This window comes from Ochotona princeps, chromosome 27 (assembly GCF_030435755.1).
Source record: "Ochotona princeps isolate mOchPri1 chromosome 27, mOchPri1.hap1, whole genome shotgun sequence".
In the NCBI taxonomy this organism is placed as follows: Eukaryota; Metazoa; Chordata; class Mammalia; order Lagomorpha; family Ochotonidae; genus Ochotona; species Ochotona princeps.
Window position 1 is genome coordinate 19,469,808 of NC_080858.1, and position 19,054 is coordinate 19,488,861.

Here is a 19,054-nt window from a genome sequence, read left to right on the forward strand (position 1 = left end):
AAAAATTATATTAAGGGCCTAGCAGCTAAAGTCCTCACCTTGCAAGAGTCTGGATCCCATATGGGAATCGGTTCATGTCCCTGCAGCCCCGCTTCCCATCCAGCTCTCTGCTTGTGGCCTGGCAAAGCAGTTTACGACAGCCCAAGGCCTGGAACCCTCCACTCACATGGGAGACCCAAAGGAGGCTCCTGGCTCCTGGCTCCTGGCTCCTGGCTTCAGCTGAGCTCAGATCCGGCCGTTGCAGCTGCTTGGGGAGTGAACCAGCACACGGAAGATCTTCTCTGTCTCTCCTCCTCTCTGTACTTTCCAATATAAATAAAAGAATCTTAAAAATATGATAACAGTTGCCCTTTAAAAAAAACACATTAATATCCCCAGCTGTAGGTTGCCTTGTACCGAGGCCATTGTTTTACTGCTAGGAGAAAAGCAGCCAATAGCTGGTGGGCATTCTGGGCCTGATTAATGCCAAATCTGTGTTAACCTATCCTAATTCTGTGTATTTACCTATCCTTTTTTGAAGATCTGTAGAGAAGGCCAACAGTGTCATGCCAAGACACACTCCCCAGCTCCCAGCTCCCAGGTATGGAGACCGCAGACTCTCGGGCAAGGGGGTGTGCTTATATACTGGAGTGGAAATGGCTGAGGGAATGACGGACAGGGGAGGAATGACTTCTGGGGACTCCCACGGACCCAGCCTCTACACCTGCAGATAAGCTAGACAGCTGAGACTGAGGGGTTTGGAGGGGAGGAACCAGAGGGCATGTCTGGGTCGGGCCAAGGCACCTACCCAAGTGGGAGATCTCGGCTGGGCTAATAGCATCACTGGCCATCCCCCGGTGCACACAAACCTGGGCCTGGGGGGTAATGCCTGGCTGGGCTAGGCCACTTCAGGCTCGGCCGCAGTACCCACCAGTTTCAGATCTGAAGACAGATTGTACAGGGCACTTGTGGGTTCACCTGTGTGGGACTACACCACCAGCCAGTTTATGCGGAAAGCTGGAGGAGGTAACAGGCTGAGTCAGGCCGGGAATAGGGGCTGGGAAGGAGCTGGGCTGGTCAAGGCTGCAGCACTCATTGGCATAAGCTAAGTCCAGGTCTTGGGGCAGGCTGGGCTGGGCCAGTCCGTCGCACACTCTGGTACAAGCAAGAGCCTGGTTCAGCTGGATAGTTACACCTACCAGTTCACATGAGAGATAAGGGTAGGCCAGGCTGTGTTAAGCTGCTGTACCAACCAGTGAGAGCTAGGGCTGGAGGTAGCTATAACACCTGTTGGCAAATGCCAAGACTAGGAGCAGGCCATCTCAGACTGGGCTGCAGCACCCAGCAGCACATGCAAGACCCTTGGCTTGGAGCAGGCCTGGTACAGGAATTTTGCTCTTGTTGGGCCACTGTTTCTACTTATGAGCATGAGAACTGGGACGGAGGACAGGCTGGTCTGGGGGGGACAGGCGAGGGTGGGCCAGGCCACTGCACCTGGTGGCAAGTGCCTGAACTGGGTGTAATTCAGGTCAGGCTGGACCATGGAACTTCCCGCAGGCCCAAGATCCAGGGCTGGAATTGGGTCTGGCAGGGGAACTGTGGGCAGCTTCAACAGGCAAGCACGAGAGCCAGGGCTGCAGGTGGACCACACTCGTCAAGGCAGCAGCACCCACTGGCGTACATGTGGGCCAAGTCTGGGGCAGGGCAGGCTGAGCTAAGCTGCAGCACCAATGGGTGTGGACAGGAGCTGGATGGGACGTGGGATGGACCAGGCTAGATCGTAGCACGTGACAGCACATACTAAAGAAGGGGGTGGAGGTGGGCCAGGTGGGGTTATTGGGGTCACTCTAACTTGGCCATGGCATTCACTGGTGTGTGTGAAGACCGGGCCTGTGGCCGGCCAGCTGGGCTAGGCTGCAGCACCCATCAGTCCGCGTAAGTGATGGGACTCAGGGCAGAAGTGACGAGGCTGCTGCATCCACCGGTACGTGCACTGATTGGTGCAGATGACAGACCAAACCTGACCCTGAACTGGCTGGCGCACATAAGAGTCAACTCAGAGGTCACCCCAGGTGAGGTTTCTTGGTAGGCTCCCCAACTAGAATACTGGACTCAGACCCCAGCCTCAGGGGAAAAAACCACAGGATGTGTGGTCCAACCTTAGAGTACATGTATTGGAACTGGGCCTCCTCAGTGGCTGATGCCTGCACAGTGGACAGCTCGCCCAGATGCACATGGGGACATGACAGCCAGCTCATCTAGGCCAGCAGGGGATGCTGACTGCCTCATCAGGGAGTGGAAAGCAAAACAGCTGGACCACTCTGCAGGCCAAGCTTTACCCATGTTCCTGGGGCTGTGGCTGCACACTGAAGTGGACTTCATCACACAACACTTTGGAAAGATGTTCTCAACCCTATAACAAAGCTGATAACATCTCAGAACTACTAAAAACAAAACAAAAAAGGGCACAGCACAGTAGCCTTGTGGCTAAGGTCCTAGCCTTGCACACGCCAGTATTCCACATGGGCACTGGTTCGTGTCTTGGCTGCTTCACTTCCCTTCCAGCTCCCTGCTTGTGGCCTGGGAAAGCAGTCAAGCACAGCCCAAAGCCTTGGGACCCTGCACCCGCGTGGGAGACCTGGAGAAAGTTCCTGGATCCTGGCTTTGGATCGGCACAGCACTGGCTGTTGTGCTCACTTGGGGAGTGAATCATTGGACAGAAGATCTTCCTCTCTGTCTCTCCTCCTCTCTGTATATGACTTTTCAATAAAAATAAATCTTAAAAAAAAAAAAAAAAAAAAAAAAAAACAAGATGCAGGCTAAGTACCTAGGTTTAATAACTGCTTCACTGCCAACTCCCTGTCAATGCAAACCTTGAGACGCAGCAAGATGGCTCAAGGGAATGGGTCCTTGCCACACGTGTGGGAAGGCTGGCTGCAGCCCCAGCTGAGGGCCTGCACGCACCTCAATGGAGGGCAGTCTCTCTACCTCTCAAATAGATCTTTGAGATGTTTCAACTAACAAAAAAGTCAAATCAGGGCTGGCGTGGTGGTGTGGGTGCCAATTCATGCCCCAGGTGCTCCACTTCCAACCTAACTCCCTGCTAACGGCCTAGAAAAAGCAGCAGAATTTGGCCCAAGTGTTTCGGGTCCTGTACTCATGTGGGAGAACTGGATGAAATTTCCTGGCTTTATCCTGGCTCAACCCTGGCTCTGACTCTTTCTCTCTGTAATGCTTTCAAAATAAATAAATCTTTTTTTTTAAGGCAAAAATCTCTCTAATTTGATGTATATTTAATGGGATCAAAATGAAAATGTCAGCACTTACTTCCTGCCTGTTGAAAAAGCAGAGCCATAGTCATTACCCATCCCTGCAGCCACTCGGCAGTTCATTTGAGCTCTTGGTGAGCCCGTTAGAACTGTGCCACCCTGCAGACACGGTGCATCAGTGGGACCAAGCTCCTCTGAGGACAGGGCTTTCCCTCCCCGTGGCAAAGACAGGTGACCCAGGAAGGGGTCCAAGAAACCGAGGGCAAACCAAGACCTGGAAGATTAAAAAACAAAACCAAAAGGCATCACGGCTCACTGCTTGGAGCACCTGGGACCCAGTCCTGCCTCCCCCTTTCAAACCAGACGACAGATGGTGGCTTACAGTGTGTCCCAGCCATCCACGTGGGATGTGCCTCTGGCTATAGCCTGGCCCAGCCCTAGCCTTTGGGAGCACTAAGGGAAAGTGTTCCAATAAGGGAGGATATTTTTTCTTCCTTATCTCTCTCTCCTGCCCTTTCAATTACACAGAAATGAATAAACTTTGTAAAAAGATATCCCTCCCTGCGGGAGGGAAATCAAACCGTAGGACGTAAACCCAGGAACCCAAGCACTGTGCTCTCCACCACAGGCCACCTGCAGACTTCACCAAGGGTTAATCTCTGGGGCTGGGGGTTAGGCCACAGTCAGTCCCGCCGGTTCCACCACCCCTGCTTCCCAGACGGCTGGCCTACTTCCTATCCAGCTTAGGCTAATGCTCACCACCCACGTGGGAGACCCACAAGTTCTGTGCTTCTGATTTTAGCCTCGCCTAGCCGTGGCTGTTGCAGCCTCTCTGTAGCTCTACCTTTCAAATCAATACACACATCCTGGTTAAATGCTGAAGGCATAAACATTATTTTATGCGGATTACTATGAACCTAAGAGTGAAAATCTAGGGTACGGGAATAAAACTGAACTCTTACGTAAATTTTTATTACCATTACAGCTCATACATTTTAACATGCTAGCACCGATGAACCACAGCGGCCAGCCATTGTACTGAAGGAACCATCATTTCTGAATTTCTCAGCTCTGCAGCTTCTCTCTCTCTCCCTTCCTGTGTCGCTCTTTGAAATACATTTTTAAAAATCTTAAAAATAGAGACCAGGTCTTCAGCTTCCATGCGCTCTGCCAGTCCCAGTGCAATTACAAACTATCAGCACACAGAGCTACTGTGAGCTGTATTAGTCAAGTTCACTAGGAAACCTAAAAGGACAAGGACAGATGCGATTTACTCTCCTCCGAATCAGTGCAGCTGAGCCTCATCTGGGCGGGGGCTCCTCAGGGCTCGGGGTGGGGAGTCTTTGGGGCCTTCCACTTCCCCCTCCAGCACACAGTAGCAGGCTGCACGCAGGAGGCACACTCAAGGACCACAGGACCACCAGACCAGCCCTCCCTTCCTGCAGCCTTAAGGACACAGGTGCTGTTGGTGAGTACAATGAAGAAGTGGAGAGGTGAATCCAGGCAAACCCGATCTTGGCATTTGAACCAAGTGACTCGGTTCCATACCCATTGGCGAAGGGAGCTGTTTTGTTCAGTATGGTGAGCGGTTTCGGCCAACAGACATTGTGGAACCAAGAAATTCTGTGGGAAGCTTTTAAACAAAATTTTGGGGGTCCATTACATTTTCAGAACAGTTTTCTATTGGGAATGTTTCAACTATGAGGTTACGTAGCACAGTCTTTCATTTCATGGGACTGCATGTTATGTAACATACGTGTGGGTGCATGTGTGCACAGCATACACTCCTCTCACGTTCTCCTTAGTGATTCAAATAGCACTGCAAGTACTTCAGGAAGTCAGTGCAAAATGGAAGAAAAAGATCAATTTCGGTGGGGAAAAAATTTTTAAAAATCACACAGGAGAAAGCCTTCAAAAAGTTCATGGAAAAATAAACTATGCATGGATTTTTTTTCCTTTTGAACCAATAATGAACGCATGCATTATTCCACTTACAATTAAACTAAACACTTGTTTATTTCAAAGGCAGAGAAACTGAGTTTTTCCATCTGCTGGTTTAATTCCAAATGCCTACTGACAAACCAAAGCCAGGAGCCAGGAGCCAGGAGCCAGGAGCCAGGAGCCAGGAGCCAGGAGCCAGGAGCCAGGAACTCTATCTGGGCCTCCCACGTGGGTGGCCCGGGCCCAAACAGCTTTCACCTGCCGCCTCCCACAGGAAGCCACCACAATTAGGAGCAAAACCAGGACTGGAGCCCAGGCAATCCGATCCCGGATGCAGGCGCCTGAATGGCTCTGAACACCTGCCCCTCCCCGAATCTTTTAAAGCACCCTCACCTATAATTTCTTTTCTTTCTTTCTTACTATTTTTTAAATATTTAAAGCACATGAAGTAATCCCAGGCAGGCAAAACAACAACTGTTAAAAACCAGGAGGCTTCTTGGGACGAAAGGTGAGCCCAGAGGCGAGGAGACAAGCCAGATAAGCTGGCTCAGAGAGGTTCATGTTGGCAGCGTCAAAATTCTGACATGGAAATTTCAGCTCTAAGAACTGCGCCAATTTGTCCAGAAGAGCTTGTCTTAAAACAACAGGCACAGCGACAACACGGGGCAGGGGACGGGAGAGCGCGGGAGATACTTATTATATTGTAATAAGAAATGCTTGCAAAAAAAAAAATGAGAGAGATGCTTGCAGCCAGTTCGACAGCACTCACTGGACACTCAGCGCCGACCACCAGGTGAGAAGTCGCGCTGCACATCCGTAACCCACAATGATAAACACTTGGTTATGAATCAAACGCAGAAAACACTTCTTTCTCACGGGCTTTCACTACCATGGAACGAGTTGTTCCAACGTATTTCTTTCAGGATTCACCGAAAAGGTCAGTTTTACTATCAGCCAGGAAGGTCCCTTTACACGGCTTGCCCGCTCTCCAAGTCCGTCGCTTACCCAGCAGGTCCTTCTAGCCAAAGCACCGCTCGGCGCGTTTTCGAGCACGAGGGGGACCTGGGGGGGGTGCGGGTGCCTGGCTGGGCTGCCCGGCTGCGGGGGCATCCTCAGGGCTGCTGCCCCGCTTCTCAAGCGCACGGGCGACAGCCGCCTGTCACGCGCTCGCCGGCCTGGGTCCCGCACCCCGTGCCGCCCTGCCCACGGTGCTCCCGGTCCGCGGAGACCCCGGCCCCTCGCCGAGAGGCGGGGCGCGGGGCCGTGTGGGACGGCCGGCGCGCCAGGCGCTGAAGGGGGTGGCGGGGGCGGGGAGGGTGAGGGATCGAGAAAGATCTGGGAGGATCTGGAAGCCAGTGCGGGGGGGGGGGAGAATGGGGGAAGGGAAACAGGAGGAACCCGAGAGAGCACTGGGGGAGTGGTCCCCAAGAGTCCCGGGACCCCAGGAGGGGCAGCCGGGTAGCGCGAGGGACGACCCGGAAAACGTACCCGTCCAAGCGCCCCTAAGCACTAACAGCCAGAACCGGCTCGGCCGCCGCCGCCGACTCTAGAAAGTTCTCCGCCCCCGCCCCCCTCCGTCTCTCGCTCGCGCGCCAGCTCCTCCCAGCCCCTCCCTCGCGCCGGGGTGGGACCAATCGCGCCCCCCGCCGCCGTCCGCCTCCGCCGCGGGCTCCGAGCGCGCCGGCTGCAGAGAGCGCGAGCTGCGGACAGCCCGCACGCCCCGCACTCCCCACACTCCGGCCCGGCGTTCCAGAGGGTTTGGCTCGCGCTTCGCCCAGTCCGCCGACTCAGCGGGCGCCGAGCGGCCATGACCGCCGAGGAGATGAAGGCGACCGAGAGCGGGGCGCAGTCTGCGCCGCTGCCCCTCGAGGGCGTGGACATCAGCCCCAAGCAGGACGAAGGCGTGCTGAAGGTGAGGAGGGCTGCGGCGGGAACGGGCGGCCGGCTCCCGGAGCCCGCGGCCGTCGCGTCGCCCTCTCGGGGCTGGGCGGCGTTGTTTGGGGGGGGTGATAGTGGCGGGCCACACGGGGCGCCAGAAGGGGGAAGATACGAGTGCGCGGGTTTTGGCGTCTGCTGGCGCCTAGGTGTCCCCCGCCCCGGGAAACGGGAGAAACGGGGTCCGAGCACGGACTCTAGCCTCCCGTGCCCGGACCGGGCAGGGGCCGAGGCTGCGGCGCCAACTCCGGCGTGCAAGGGGCGGTGGAGAGGGGCGGGGTGCCCGGGACCCGCGACCCGCGCCTTACCCCGCGCCGCCCCCTGGCTCACCTGCTCCGGAACCTCGCGACCCGGCCGGAGCTGCCCAATGGAACTGAAAAAGTCTTTGGACCCGCCCGGGCGGTGATGGTGCGGGGAGCCCGTCCGCCCTAGCGGTGGCTAGGGTTGCGAAGCGGCTCCCGGAGTCGTCTCCTGGCTCGGAGCCCTTTGTGCGACCCGTTGCGCTCGGCGCCCCCCACGCTCGCTCCGCGTCCCAGGTTCCAAACGCTGGCGCCCGCCTGGGTCACCTGCTCAGCCCTGCCGTGCCCCCTCCCTCGGCCCGGGGAGGACCGGGAGCGGTGCCTGCCGGGACCTGTAGTTCCGCTCACCCTCGCCCCCGGCGCCTTTTCGAGTTGGGGCTTTTTGGAGTGTGAAGGCGGCCGAGGCGGGGAGGTGGGGCGGAGGGTCTTTGCTTTTTCGCCTTGAGGGCGGGCGGAAGAGGTACCTTTGAACTGGGGCTGGCCAGGCTGTAGTTGAGGCTAGTCCCGTGCTGTAGAAAAACCAAGGGTGGTAACCTCCCAAGTCGTGCGTGTTTCATGCACGGTCCCCCATCTGTGCCGCGTCTGCCATCCTGGCTGCCCCACTGCTCAAGCCCGGCCACCATGGGGCCGACATGTGCAAAGCCAGGGGCCTCAGGGAGCGTCCGCGTGGTGCGCACAGGCCCCCTGGCGTTTTCCCACGTGGCAGCGACCTCGAGCCTCTGCTCCAGCTGCTCCCACGTGGCCATGTGGCTTTGCCGACTTAGTGTAGCTCCCTGCTGTTTTCCACAAGGTTGTTAACTCCTGGAAGGGTCATTCCTCTAACAACTTCCACCCCTGCCTGGCTTTATCTTCTTTTGCTCCTCACCGTCCCTGTCCCATCTCGTGGACGCTTCCCCTCAGAGGGACCCACACACCTTACCAGGTGGCCTGGGTTGGAAGTTTGTGCGCCTGGGAAATTTCCTACCCCAAAGGGGGACTTTGTTAGCTCCCAGTCTTGAATACTCGGGCCCAAGTGGAAAGTTGAACGGCCTTATGGCGGATGTGCAGGCTCACTGGCTCACTTGCCACCTGGTCTGTCCCCGTTTGGAAACGTCCTATTTTGCGTACTGATCCTCATCCCGCTGACCACCACCGGCGTTTAGGAGGAATGAGGAAGTGCAGCAAGGACACTTCCCCCTTTGGCTGCCGGTAACGATAATGTTCTATCCAACCCTTCCCCGTGTGATCTTGAGAGATAGGGAGTTTCCAGCATCAGTCAACACTGGAGCGCAGTTCTTGTCTCCGCTTCACCAGGCTCAGTCTTCTTGCACCTGTAGGAGGCTGGGGAAGGTTAGCGGACAGCCAGCCAAGCTGCTAGTGTCCAGGTCCTCCAACCCTTTAGGTTCCCTGCTGTGGTGTGCAGTTTCTTGCCCCATCCGGCTGCTCAGTGTGTGTTCCCATCTTTCCAGGTCATCAAGAGAGAGGGCACAGGCAAAGAGACCCCCATGATTGGGGACCGAGTGTTTGTCCACTACACCGGCTGGCTGTTAGATGGCACAAAGTTTGACTCCAGTCTGGACCGCAAGGACAAATTCTCCTTTGACCTGGGAAAAGGTAGGCGCAGGGAGTGGGCTGGCAGGAAGGTCGCAATGCAATCAGTAGCCGGCTGGAGGGCAGAGCGGGTTTCCAGAGCCCAGCTCAGGAGTGCTGCTGGTCTGACCGCTGGCTCGTGCCTTTCCTCACCCTGACTCCCTCTCCAGGGCTGGACAGTCCTGCTCTTGGCCTTCTTTGTCCAAGGTTGGGTGTAGGTTAGAGTTCTGAGACCCAGTAGCACTTCATGCAGCCAGGTTTCTCAGCTCCCGGTTACTCTTCCCCCCGCCTCCCCAGGATGAGGGTGAGCCCTGAGACTTGCTAAGAGGATCCTGTCTGCCTGTTGTGCCTACAGGGGAGGTCATCAAGGCTTGGGATGTCGCCGTGGCAACCATGAAGGTGGGCGAATTGTGCCGTATCACCTGCAAACCCGAATATGCCTACGGTTCGGCAGGCAGCCCTCCGAAGATCCCCCCCAACGCCACACTGGTGTTTGAGGTGAGTGTCCAGCCAGAGCCCTGGGCACCCAGCCAAGCCTTATCTCAGCCCAGTGGCTGGCTGCTCTCCAGCCCTTCCTGCCTCTTGGAGACAATGTAGCCAAGGCTGAGGGCCTGGCCTTAGGAGAAGCGGGAAGGGCAGCTGGCTTTGCTGCAGCCGACCTGGCTAGTTAATGGAGGCTCCAGGTAGGACGAGGCAGCCCTGGCAGGAGATGCGCGTCGTTTGTCTGAAGCAGTTGGAGGGTCAGGAAGTCGACAGCTGCCAGACTCAGCACAGGCAGCAGAGGCTTGCTGCTCTGTGGGTTGGAGTGGGCATGGCTGAGGCTTCACTCTAACTGTCGAGCCCAGTAGTAGACGCTTAGACAGTGCCCAGAAGATACTGGAAGATGCAGGCTCCTGTCTAAAGCCCTCCGTTCCCAATTGAGCTCCCCGCTCCCACCCCGAAGGAAAGTGGGGTCAGAAACGCACCCTTGCAGACTAAAGCAAAACTCTTGGCTCTCCTGAACTGGCTGGAATCTGCCAGATGGTCTCTGGAGACTCCTCTGCTGAGGCCACAACGCGTTCACTGACGTCATGGGCGAAGGAGTTGTGTCATTCTGCGTCTCACCCCACAGGTGGAGTTGTTCGAGTTCAAGGGCGAGGACCTGACCGATGAAGAGGATGGTGGGATCATCCGCAGAATACGGACTCGGGGGGAAGGCTATGCGAGGCCCAACGACGGCGCAATCGTGGAGGGTGAGTACATACAGCTGGGACCTGGAGTTTGGTCCACTCAGATGCTTGGGTTCCAGGGTGGTCTTGGCTAAATCACATTCCCTTCTCTGAGCCCGTTTTCTTGCTCATGAAATGGGGATCTGGCCCAAACACCCTTAATACCCTTCAGCTCTGGGAAGACAACATGGGCATCTTGGGGGCAAGAAATGATGACGTGGCACAGGGAGGCTGGAGCATCCTTTCTCCTGGTGGTCCCCTGCCTCTCACACTTGGCCTTTTGCACACCAGTTGCACTGGAAGGCTACTACAAGGACCGGCTCTTTGACCAGCGGGAGCTGCGCTTTGAGGTCGGGGAGGGCGACAGCCTGGATCTGCCCTGTGGGATAGAGAAGGCCATTCAGCGCATGGAGAAGGGAGAACAGGCCATCCTGTACCTCAAGCCCAGGTGAGCCTGTGCTGCGCCAGGGCAGAGACCTTGACGTCCGCCCTGAGGCTCCAAGCTGGCCCCTGTCCTTTCCCCTTCACACCCTGGGCGTGGCTGCAGCACACCACACATGTACCGTGGTGACCCCTTTGAAAGATTCACTTATTTTTATTTGAAAGGTAGATATACAGAGACAGATCACCCGGAGCTGAGCCAATCCAAAGCCAGGAGGCAGGAGCCTCTTCCTGGTCTCCCATGGGTGCAGGGTCCCAAGGCTTTGGGCCACTGCTTTGCCAGGTGCTTTAGCAGGGAGCTAGATCGGAGGTGGAGCAGCTGGGACGTAACTGGTGTACATATGGGATGCCAGCACCGCAGGTGGAGGCTTAATCTACATCATCGTGCTGTCAGTGTTAAGATTTATTTTTATTGGAAAGGCAGATAGGAGGAGATGGTGAAAGATCTTCCGTCTGCGAGTGGCCACAATGGCCAGAACTGAGCTGATCCAAAGCCAGTAGCTTCTTCTGGGTCTCCCGTGCAGGTGCAGGGTCCCAAGGCTTTGGGCTGTCCTTGACTGCTTTCCCAGGCCACAAGCAGGGAGCTGGATGGGAAGTGGATCAGCTGAGATATGAACTGGCGCCCCATGGGGTCGCAGCGCATGCAAGGCAAGGACTTTAGCCACTAGGATACTGTGCCAGGCCCTCAACGTAAAGATTTTAATCTCCCATTTAATCAGTCATTCATCATTGAGATGTACCTGCAAGATGCCAGGCATGCTGCTGAAAATCTGGAGTTTTGAAGACTAATAGAACATTGTTCTCACCCTGTGTTGACTCACTGTTTGCCAAAGGACCATTTAAATTAGCAGTCATATCACTGTGTGCTTATGAGTTATTAAAAAAGACAGAAAAGGTGCTAAGGGACCATCTAATTATGTGGCAAGGGCAGGGGAGAGTGCCAGACAGGAAGCTTTTGAGTGAAGTCTTATGGCATGGAGCGGAGGGGTGGTTGAGAAGAAGAGGAGGAGGTGGGCTCAGCCAAGATGACCCCCACATCCTTTTAACCCCGCAGTTATGGTTTTGGCGATGAGGGAAAGGAAAAGTTCCAGATTCCCCCAGGTGCCGAGCTGAAGTATGAGTTACACCTGAAGAGTTTTGAGAAGGTGAGTGCACAGTGTCTTCCCTCGCCGCGCAGGCTGGCTAGCGGGGGGCTGACACCTGTCTCTCCCTGGGTCGCGACAGGCCAAGGAGTCATGGGAGATGAACTCCGAGGAGAAACTGGAGCAGAGTGCCATTGTGAAAGAGCGGGGCACCGTGTACTTCAAGGTGAGCCAGCAGTCATGGTCATGCTCCCAAGCACGCCCCAGGCAGCCTGCCTGCCCGCCCTGGGCCCCAAATGGTTCTAAGCCCGTCAGTCTCATGGACTGTGTGGAGGCGATAGTCACCACCGCCTACAAGTTGTGGTAGGTGGCCGACACTGAGCCTGCCCTCCCATTCCAGGAAGGCAAGTACAAGCAAGCCTTGCTGCAGTACAAGAAGATTGTGTCCTGGCTGGAGTACGAGTCAAGTTTCTCCAGTGAGGAGGTGCAGAAGGCACAGGCCCTGCGCCTGGCCTCCCACCTCAACCTGGCCATGTGTCATCTGAAGCTGCAGGCCTTCCCGGCAGCCATTGAAAACTGCAACAAGGTGAGGCCCCATGGAGGGCGCAGCAGTGAGACATGCATAGCTGGGGCTGAGGAAGCCAGCTGGCAGGCAGGAATGGAGGGGTGGGTCCCTATGAGTGGCCAGCACCTTGGTGTCAGGGTGCAAGGAGGCAGAAGCACAGGGGAAAAAACTTTGCGTGCTCCCCAGCCTGGCTGCCAGCTTCTTACCCATTGGCACAGTCCTAAGGAAGAGAGAAATGGCAGCCCTTCTCCCCTTCCAGCCAAACGCCAGCTGTCTTCTCTGCCTCTCAAACAGCTCAAGGACCTTGGTCTGTTCAACACCTGGCACCCAAGCACACACCTTGCTCTTTGTTGGGGAGGAGTCAGCCATTTTTGTTTGTCTTCACCCTGCTGAGGGGTCCAAAGCCAGCCTTGGCCACCTGAGCTGCAGGGCCTGCCCACTCACTGTGCTGCTTGCTCCCTGTATCCTTAGGCCCTGGAAATGGATAGCAACAATGAGAAGGGACTCTTCCGTCGGGGAGAGGCCCACCTGGCTGTGAATGACTTTGACCTGGCACGGGCTGACTTCCAGAAGGTCCTGCAGCTCTACCCCAGCAACAGAGCTGCCAAAGCCCAGCTGGCAGTGTGCCAGCAGCGGATCCGCAAGCAGCTCGCCCGGGAGAAGAAGCTCTATGCCAACATGTTTGAGAGGCTGGCGGAGGAGGAGAGCAAGGTGAGGACTGATGGGTGGAGAAGGGCAGTTGCCATCTGCTGCTCAACCCAGCGGGGTAGGCACCTACGCTCTGGTTGTCTGCATAAAACCTACCCTCTGCCACAGGCAGGGAGGCCAGTCTGCTCCCTTGGGCATGCCCTTGCTGCAGGAGCCAGGGTCCTCAGCTGTCAGCACAGGGCGCCCACTCCCAAGCCCCCAGAGGGCCAGAGTTAGTTGTTCTGCACATGCTTGGTGTGCATTCTGTTCTGTGCCTGGAGCCTTTGAAAGGAGCCAAATGCTGTGTGAGAAAAACTACATGGACACAGTTAAACTGCATCAAAGGATGAAGAAAAGTCTGCCTTTATACCAGAAGCAGTTGATTCTTGAAGACCCTCATGCAAACGTATACATGCACGTACGTCGCTTCCTTCCCCTCCCAGCAGCAGCAGTTTCCACCTGTTCAGTTCCCATACTCGCTGTTGTGTACAGAACAGTAGCCAGAAGCTGATTTCATATCAGCATTTAAAGATCCTCACATCCTTTCTGCGTCACATGAATGTAGTACACAGTATTTAACTAGGCTCCTGTTCATCTTTCAGTGTTAAAAAGCTACACAAACTGAAAAGACAGTATGTAATTTTAAAGAATGGTAACAGCCGTGTTTATAAAGGTAAAAATAAGCAGGTGGAGTTAATTTTTAAATATTTTGGTGACTTAAGGTCCCTAAAGTGTTACATGTAGTTTTTTTGTGTTTGTTTTGTCTTGTTTTACATGTTGGTTTTTCACAGTAAGTCTTCAAAATCCAATGTGTGTTTTGCCTTTAGACTGCATCAGTTTGACTTACAATCACACGCAGCCGTGGCTCGCGTGCAGAATGCTCCAAACTGCTGCAACGAGTGACCTTGTAAACATGTAATCCATCCGCGGACAGGCTTCCAGGGCTTACTCGGGAACTCAGCCTCTTCCCCTCCCTCCCCACAGGCAAAGGAAGTAGCAGCTGGTGACCACTCGGACGCGGAGATGAAGGATGGACAGAACAGCATGGCCAGGAGCCAGTCCCAGGTGGAGGCAGAAGCATAGCCCTCCCGCCCTTGCCCTGCGACTGCCCGCCTCTGCTCCCCTCCCCTGCTCCACCCTGTTAGTTTTGTAAAAATTGAAGAATTTTGAGTGATTTAAACCTTTATTTTTGTATCTGGTTGGATGATGGCTTTGGGGGGAAGGGAGAAGAGAGTAGGCTGGGGGCATTGAGGGGAGGGCTGGTATTGTCACAGCTTCCCTTCCCCCGTCCCGTGAACGTGTGTCCACCCACACACCGCTCAGCTGAATGTTCATCGCTTTGGTGCCCTCTGTTAGGTCTGGTGCGAACGGTGGAAGGGGCAAGTGGTAGGGATGGCACGGATGCTTTCTGATGTGAAAGCAGGGTGGAGAGGGAGATTGACTCCTGGGCAGCCATTTTCCTTAGCCTGCCCCCTCCCAGTCCCTTTCCAAACTGTGTCCTCCATGTGGGTGCTGGGGCGTGGGGAAAACCATTGCTGTGCTCATCACTTCGCTGTCCTGCCTCACCCCAGGCTATGTGGCTGTGGCAGACAGTGTCTTCTGGCGTCATGATCAGCCCCATCCCCTGTTCTGGTGTTTGCCTTCCATCAGTTTCCCTTCTCACCCTCGTTGTACCTCCACTCCCATCCCCTCAGCCTCTTCTCTGCACGTTGCTGAAGGTCCAGGCCCGCCTCAAGTTCCATGCTTGAGCAATAAAGTGGAAACAATGAAACCTGGGTGTCAGGCAGCCCCTTCTGTTCCGCCCTGGAGGGTTCGTGGGGTGGGTGCAATGTAAGGAGGGACAAAATGGAGCCGCCCACCCAGTCCCCAGTGCAGCCACCCCCTGCATGGGACCTCGGGTGCACTGCACAGGCTACCACCAGGACTACTGCAACCTCTCTGTTCCTTCCCCACACTCAGGCCAGGTGGGCAGACAAAGAAAAAACGGATAAATGCCTGAAAACATGGGAGCCTGGAGTTTGAACCCAGACATGTGTTTTGCCTACCTGGTCCAGGAGCAACAGTGTTCCTTTCTTGTGGTACTTGGACCCTTGACTGCCGCAACTTGCTGTGGCACCTGGGAGAAGCCCAGGGCCACAAATCACAAGTGATTTTGGTCACAGGCAAGCACCTGTGGTTGAGGCCTGATCTAGCCTGTGTGAGCTGTCCAGTCTTGCTACAAACTGGTAGGGTAATCTGTCCACCCATATGCCTAAGAACTGCTCCACACTTACATTGTGGAGGCTTAGTTTGTGAAGTCGGTCTCTGGACTCTCACTGGGCATTCAAGAACCTCGTTGGGACCACTTACTCTCTTACTTGATTGGAGTCCTTTTTATATTCTGAAATTAGACTTAATGGAGGCATTTGGCACCATAGTTAAGACCAGTTAGGATGCCCACAGTCCCATGTTGCAGCACCTGAATTCAGGTCTGTGTTCTAAGTCCAGCTTTGTCACTGTATACCCCAGGAGGTACTGAATGATGGTTTAGGTATGTGCTAATCATGTAAAGAATCCAGGTTGAGTGACCAAAATCCCATAGGGACGCTGGACGTTCCTTTCCCTTTTCGGTTGTTGTGGCCACTAAAAATGCCTCAAACCCTTGGGCCCTGCACCCACACAGGAGAACCAGAACAAGCTTTTAGAGAGTGAATCAGCAGGAAGATCTGCCTGCCTGTCTGCCCTTCGAATAAAAGTTAGGCTACCTTAAGTGGAAATTAAGACTTCCTGGAACATGAGGTCTTCAAATGAATCCACTCTGCTATGAGGTTCAGGCAGTTGTGTATGTCTTGAATTCCCCTTCAGGATCTACGTACTTCAGTAAGTTTCCCCGAACTTCAAAACCTTAAAACATAAGGGGAATTATGTAACAAAACTGTCTTGTGAGGATGTTTTGTGGAAACGGCTCACTGTGGTTAAAGCTAAAAATAACCCCACCACATATTCTAACCCTTTAGTGGGTCAGTGTTCAAGTTCATTTCCCAGGCATTTGCACCTACCTCAGGAGCACTGTCTGAGACTGCCTGATGAAGCAAAACTAGTGACATTGAGTGATGTTAGCTGTTAGGACAGACTTGCAAGTGGGTTATCTGGGAGAATTAGAATAGGGATTATCTTGTCCTCAGGCTGTTGTAACTATCAGGTTCGTGCAGGTTTTGTCCAAAATACCCCTATTGTCCATCTTGGCACCACCCCCATGCCAACATGACTGTAGCTCTGGCCCACCTTGCACCTAAATCTTGTCCCTGCTGCTGCTTCGCTGCCATTTTTGGCTGAAGATCACAAGACCACATTGCAAAGCCTGATCCTGGCTGCCTGTGCAATTTCAAAGCACCTTTCACTTGATACCAGCTACACCTCCCTGAGATTAAAGCTGCAGGTGAGCTGTGTCCCACTTCAACTGGAGAAGAGTCAGACATTTAGGACCACTAAAACACAGTGTCTTGAGGGGTGAGCCCTTGACCAACAGCACTCCGGCTTTTGCTATTGTGCACCCTGAAGGGCAGCGGGGGATGTTGGAATTTGCAGAGTTCCCAGCTCCTGGTCATGGACACTGGACAAGTGAAACAGCTGGTGGAAACCAGCTCTACCTCTCAAAAATAGTATGTTTTTTAAATGTTGTGTTGGAAAGATGGATTTACTAAGAAAGAGAAAGATCTTCCACCACTGGTATACTCCCTAAATGTCCACAATGGCCAGAGCCGAGACCATCTGAAGCCAGGTGCTTCTTCCAGGTCTCCCACATGGGTGCAGGGTCCCAAGGCATTGGGCCATCAACTGCTTTCTAAGGCCACAAACAGGGAGCTGGATGGGAAGTGGAGCAGCCAGGACACAAACCATTTGGGATCCCAGAGCTTGTAAACTAAGCCACTGAACCAGCCGAACAGGCCCAGAACTTTATAATTTTTTTTAATATCTGTTTCTTAGGTTAAATTTAGGGCTGGGTGCTATGGCCTAGCAGCTGAAGTCCTTGCCTTAAATGCACCAGGGTCCCATATGGGCACTGGTTCTAATCCTGGCAGCCCCACTTCCTATCCAGCTCCTTGCTTGTGGCCTGGGAAAGCAGTCGAGGATGGCTCAAAGCCTTGGGACCCTGCACCCGTGTGGGAGACCTGGAAGAAGGTTCTGACTCCTGGCTTCCTGCCGCCCACACCCTTGGTTCTAAGCTCCTGGTTTCAGCCTGGCCCAGCACTGGCTGTTAAGGTGTTTGAGAACCGAACCAGCAGATGGAAGAGCAGTCTCAATTCTCTCTAGCTTTTCATATTTGAGTGCTGGTTTAAATGCAAGGTCCTCTTCTGTTCCAGCTTTCTGCTGATGCACCTGGGAATGGAGCAAATAATGGCCAAAGTGCTGAATAGACATAAGAAACTGAGATGCTGAATTCTGGGATCCTGGCCTGACCCTGACCCAGTGGCCATGTGGATGGGAGATCCCTGTGTCTATCACTCTTTCAAATAAATAAATTATTATATTTTTTGATGATAGTTGATTAGGGTGATAAGGGCCAAGAGGTACAGAAAGGTGGGTGAGATCACCATTCTTATTTTCCTTCCTGATTCAGTGGGGAGGGCAAACAAAAGGAGAGAAGCCAGCTACATTTAGCTTCCTAAACGCCTCTGCACCCTGGGATGGAGGACAGCCACCCTACAGTACCCGGGGGTCCCCGGTATGGGGCATGCTCTGAGGGTTCTGCTCAAGATGTTTTGGATAGTTCAATAGTTCTGAATTACTGCCAATCTTGCCACTCCAGGCACAACAAAATTGCTCCAGAATTCACTGGCTGACACAGTCCACCCCTAGAGTCTCTGTTTGCCCAGATATTTACTGCCAACACATGGCTGGGGTAGTTGATCAATTTGTTCTGTCCTCTGTCATGGTACCAGTGTTCTCTGCAGGCTCCAATGTACTACCATATCCTCCATGTGCACCTGGATATGCTGTCCACTGCTCCATCTGAGCCACTGAGGAGGCTCAGCTCTGACACATGCACTCTACGGTCAGACCATGGAACCTGCAATTCTCTTCATGGATGGGGTTCTGAGTCAATTCAGCTGGGGGGATCCCCAAAGAAACTTCATCTGAGGTTATCCTAAACCTGATGCTTGTGTGTGCTTACCAATACAGGGTCCAGCACAGTCTGTCACCCAAATCAGTTTATGCGTACGCTGGTAGTTGGAATTGCTGGGTCAGTTCTGCCTCCAGCCCTATGTTCTACGCAAACCAATGAGTGTTAGGGCCCTGCCTGATCCTGCCCACCACACTCGGCCCTCACGCAAACCAGTGGGAGCTACCGCCTAGTTGGAGCAACCCAAAATTACCCCTACTAGTCCCACCCCCTGCAATGGTTCCTATGCTGGCTGATCCAGTTTGTCACACATCCCATTCATACATGTCAATGGGCATTCAAGCTTAGTTCAGTCCAACCAACCCCACTATCCAGCCCACATATGTGCCGGCTGGTGCTACTCTTCATCTAGCCATTACTGTTCGAGTCCTGGTTCTCGTGCTTACCAGTGAGAATGGCAACCCAAGAGGGAACTGCCCATTGTTTCCCTACTAGGCCACTCCCGCTCCAAGATCCTGCACTCTGCAGGTGGTTCTGCAGATTAATTTGACAGAAGTAATCCCCAGTGCCAGCATCTGCCAGCTGATGCTGCGGCAAAGCCCAACCAATCCACACCCACTTATTATGCAAGCACCAGTAGGAACAGTCAACCCAGCCTGGTTTTTTTACCTGATCCAGCTCACATGAGGCCAACAGGTGTTGTAGCCCTGCCTGGTCTGGTCTGCCCTCATCCCAACTCACGCTCTCCAGTGGGAGTGGTGGTTCAGCAGGGGAGCCCCACGAAGCCCCCCTACCGGGTTCGCCTGCTTCCACTCTAGGTCCCACGTGTGCTGGTTGGGTGCTGTGGCCAGGTCTGGCATGGCCCACCTAACCTCAGTATTTGCCAATGGGTGCTGCACCCTGGCAGGGCCTGGCCCACCCCCAATTCCAGCTCACGCTGGTGGGGGTTACAGCCTAGCCCAGCCCAGCCAGCCC

At 54.4% G+C, this 19,054-nt stretch overlaps 1 protein-coding gene across 1 annotated transcript; it reads left to right on the forward strand.

Moving 5' to 3' along the window:
- The first annotated feature begins 6,841 nt into the window (after positions 1-6,841).
- Positions 6,842-14,750, forward strand: FKBP4 (FKBP prolyl isomerase 4). Its single transcript, XM_004596336.3, has 10 exons — positions 6,842-7,101; positions 8,872-9,016; positions 9,348-9,490; positions 10,104-10,224; positions 10,492-10,648; positions 11,696-11,786; positions 11,866-11,949; positions 12,124-12,309; positions 12,760-12,999; positions 13,960-14,750. Exons 1-10 carry the CDS (start codon positions 6,997-6,999, stop codon positions 14,056-14,058), a joined length of 1,371 nt encoding a protein of 456 aa, XP_004596393.1. The 5' UTR covers positions 6,842-6,996; the 3' UTR covers positions 14,059-14,750.
- The last annotated feature ends 4,304 nt before the right edge of the window (positions 14,751-19,054 follow it).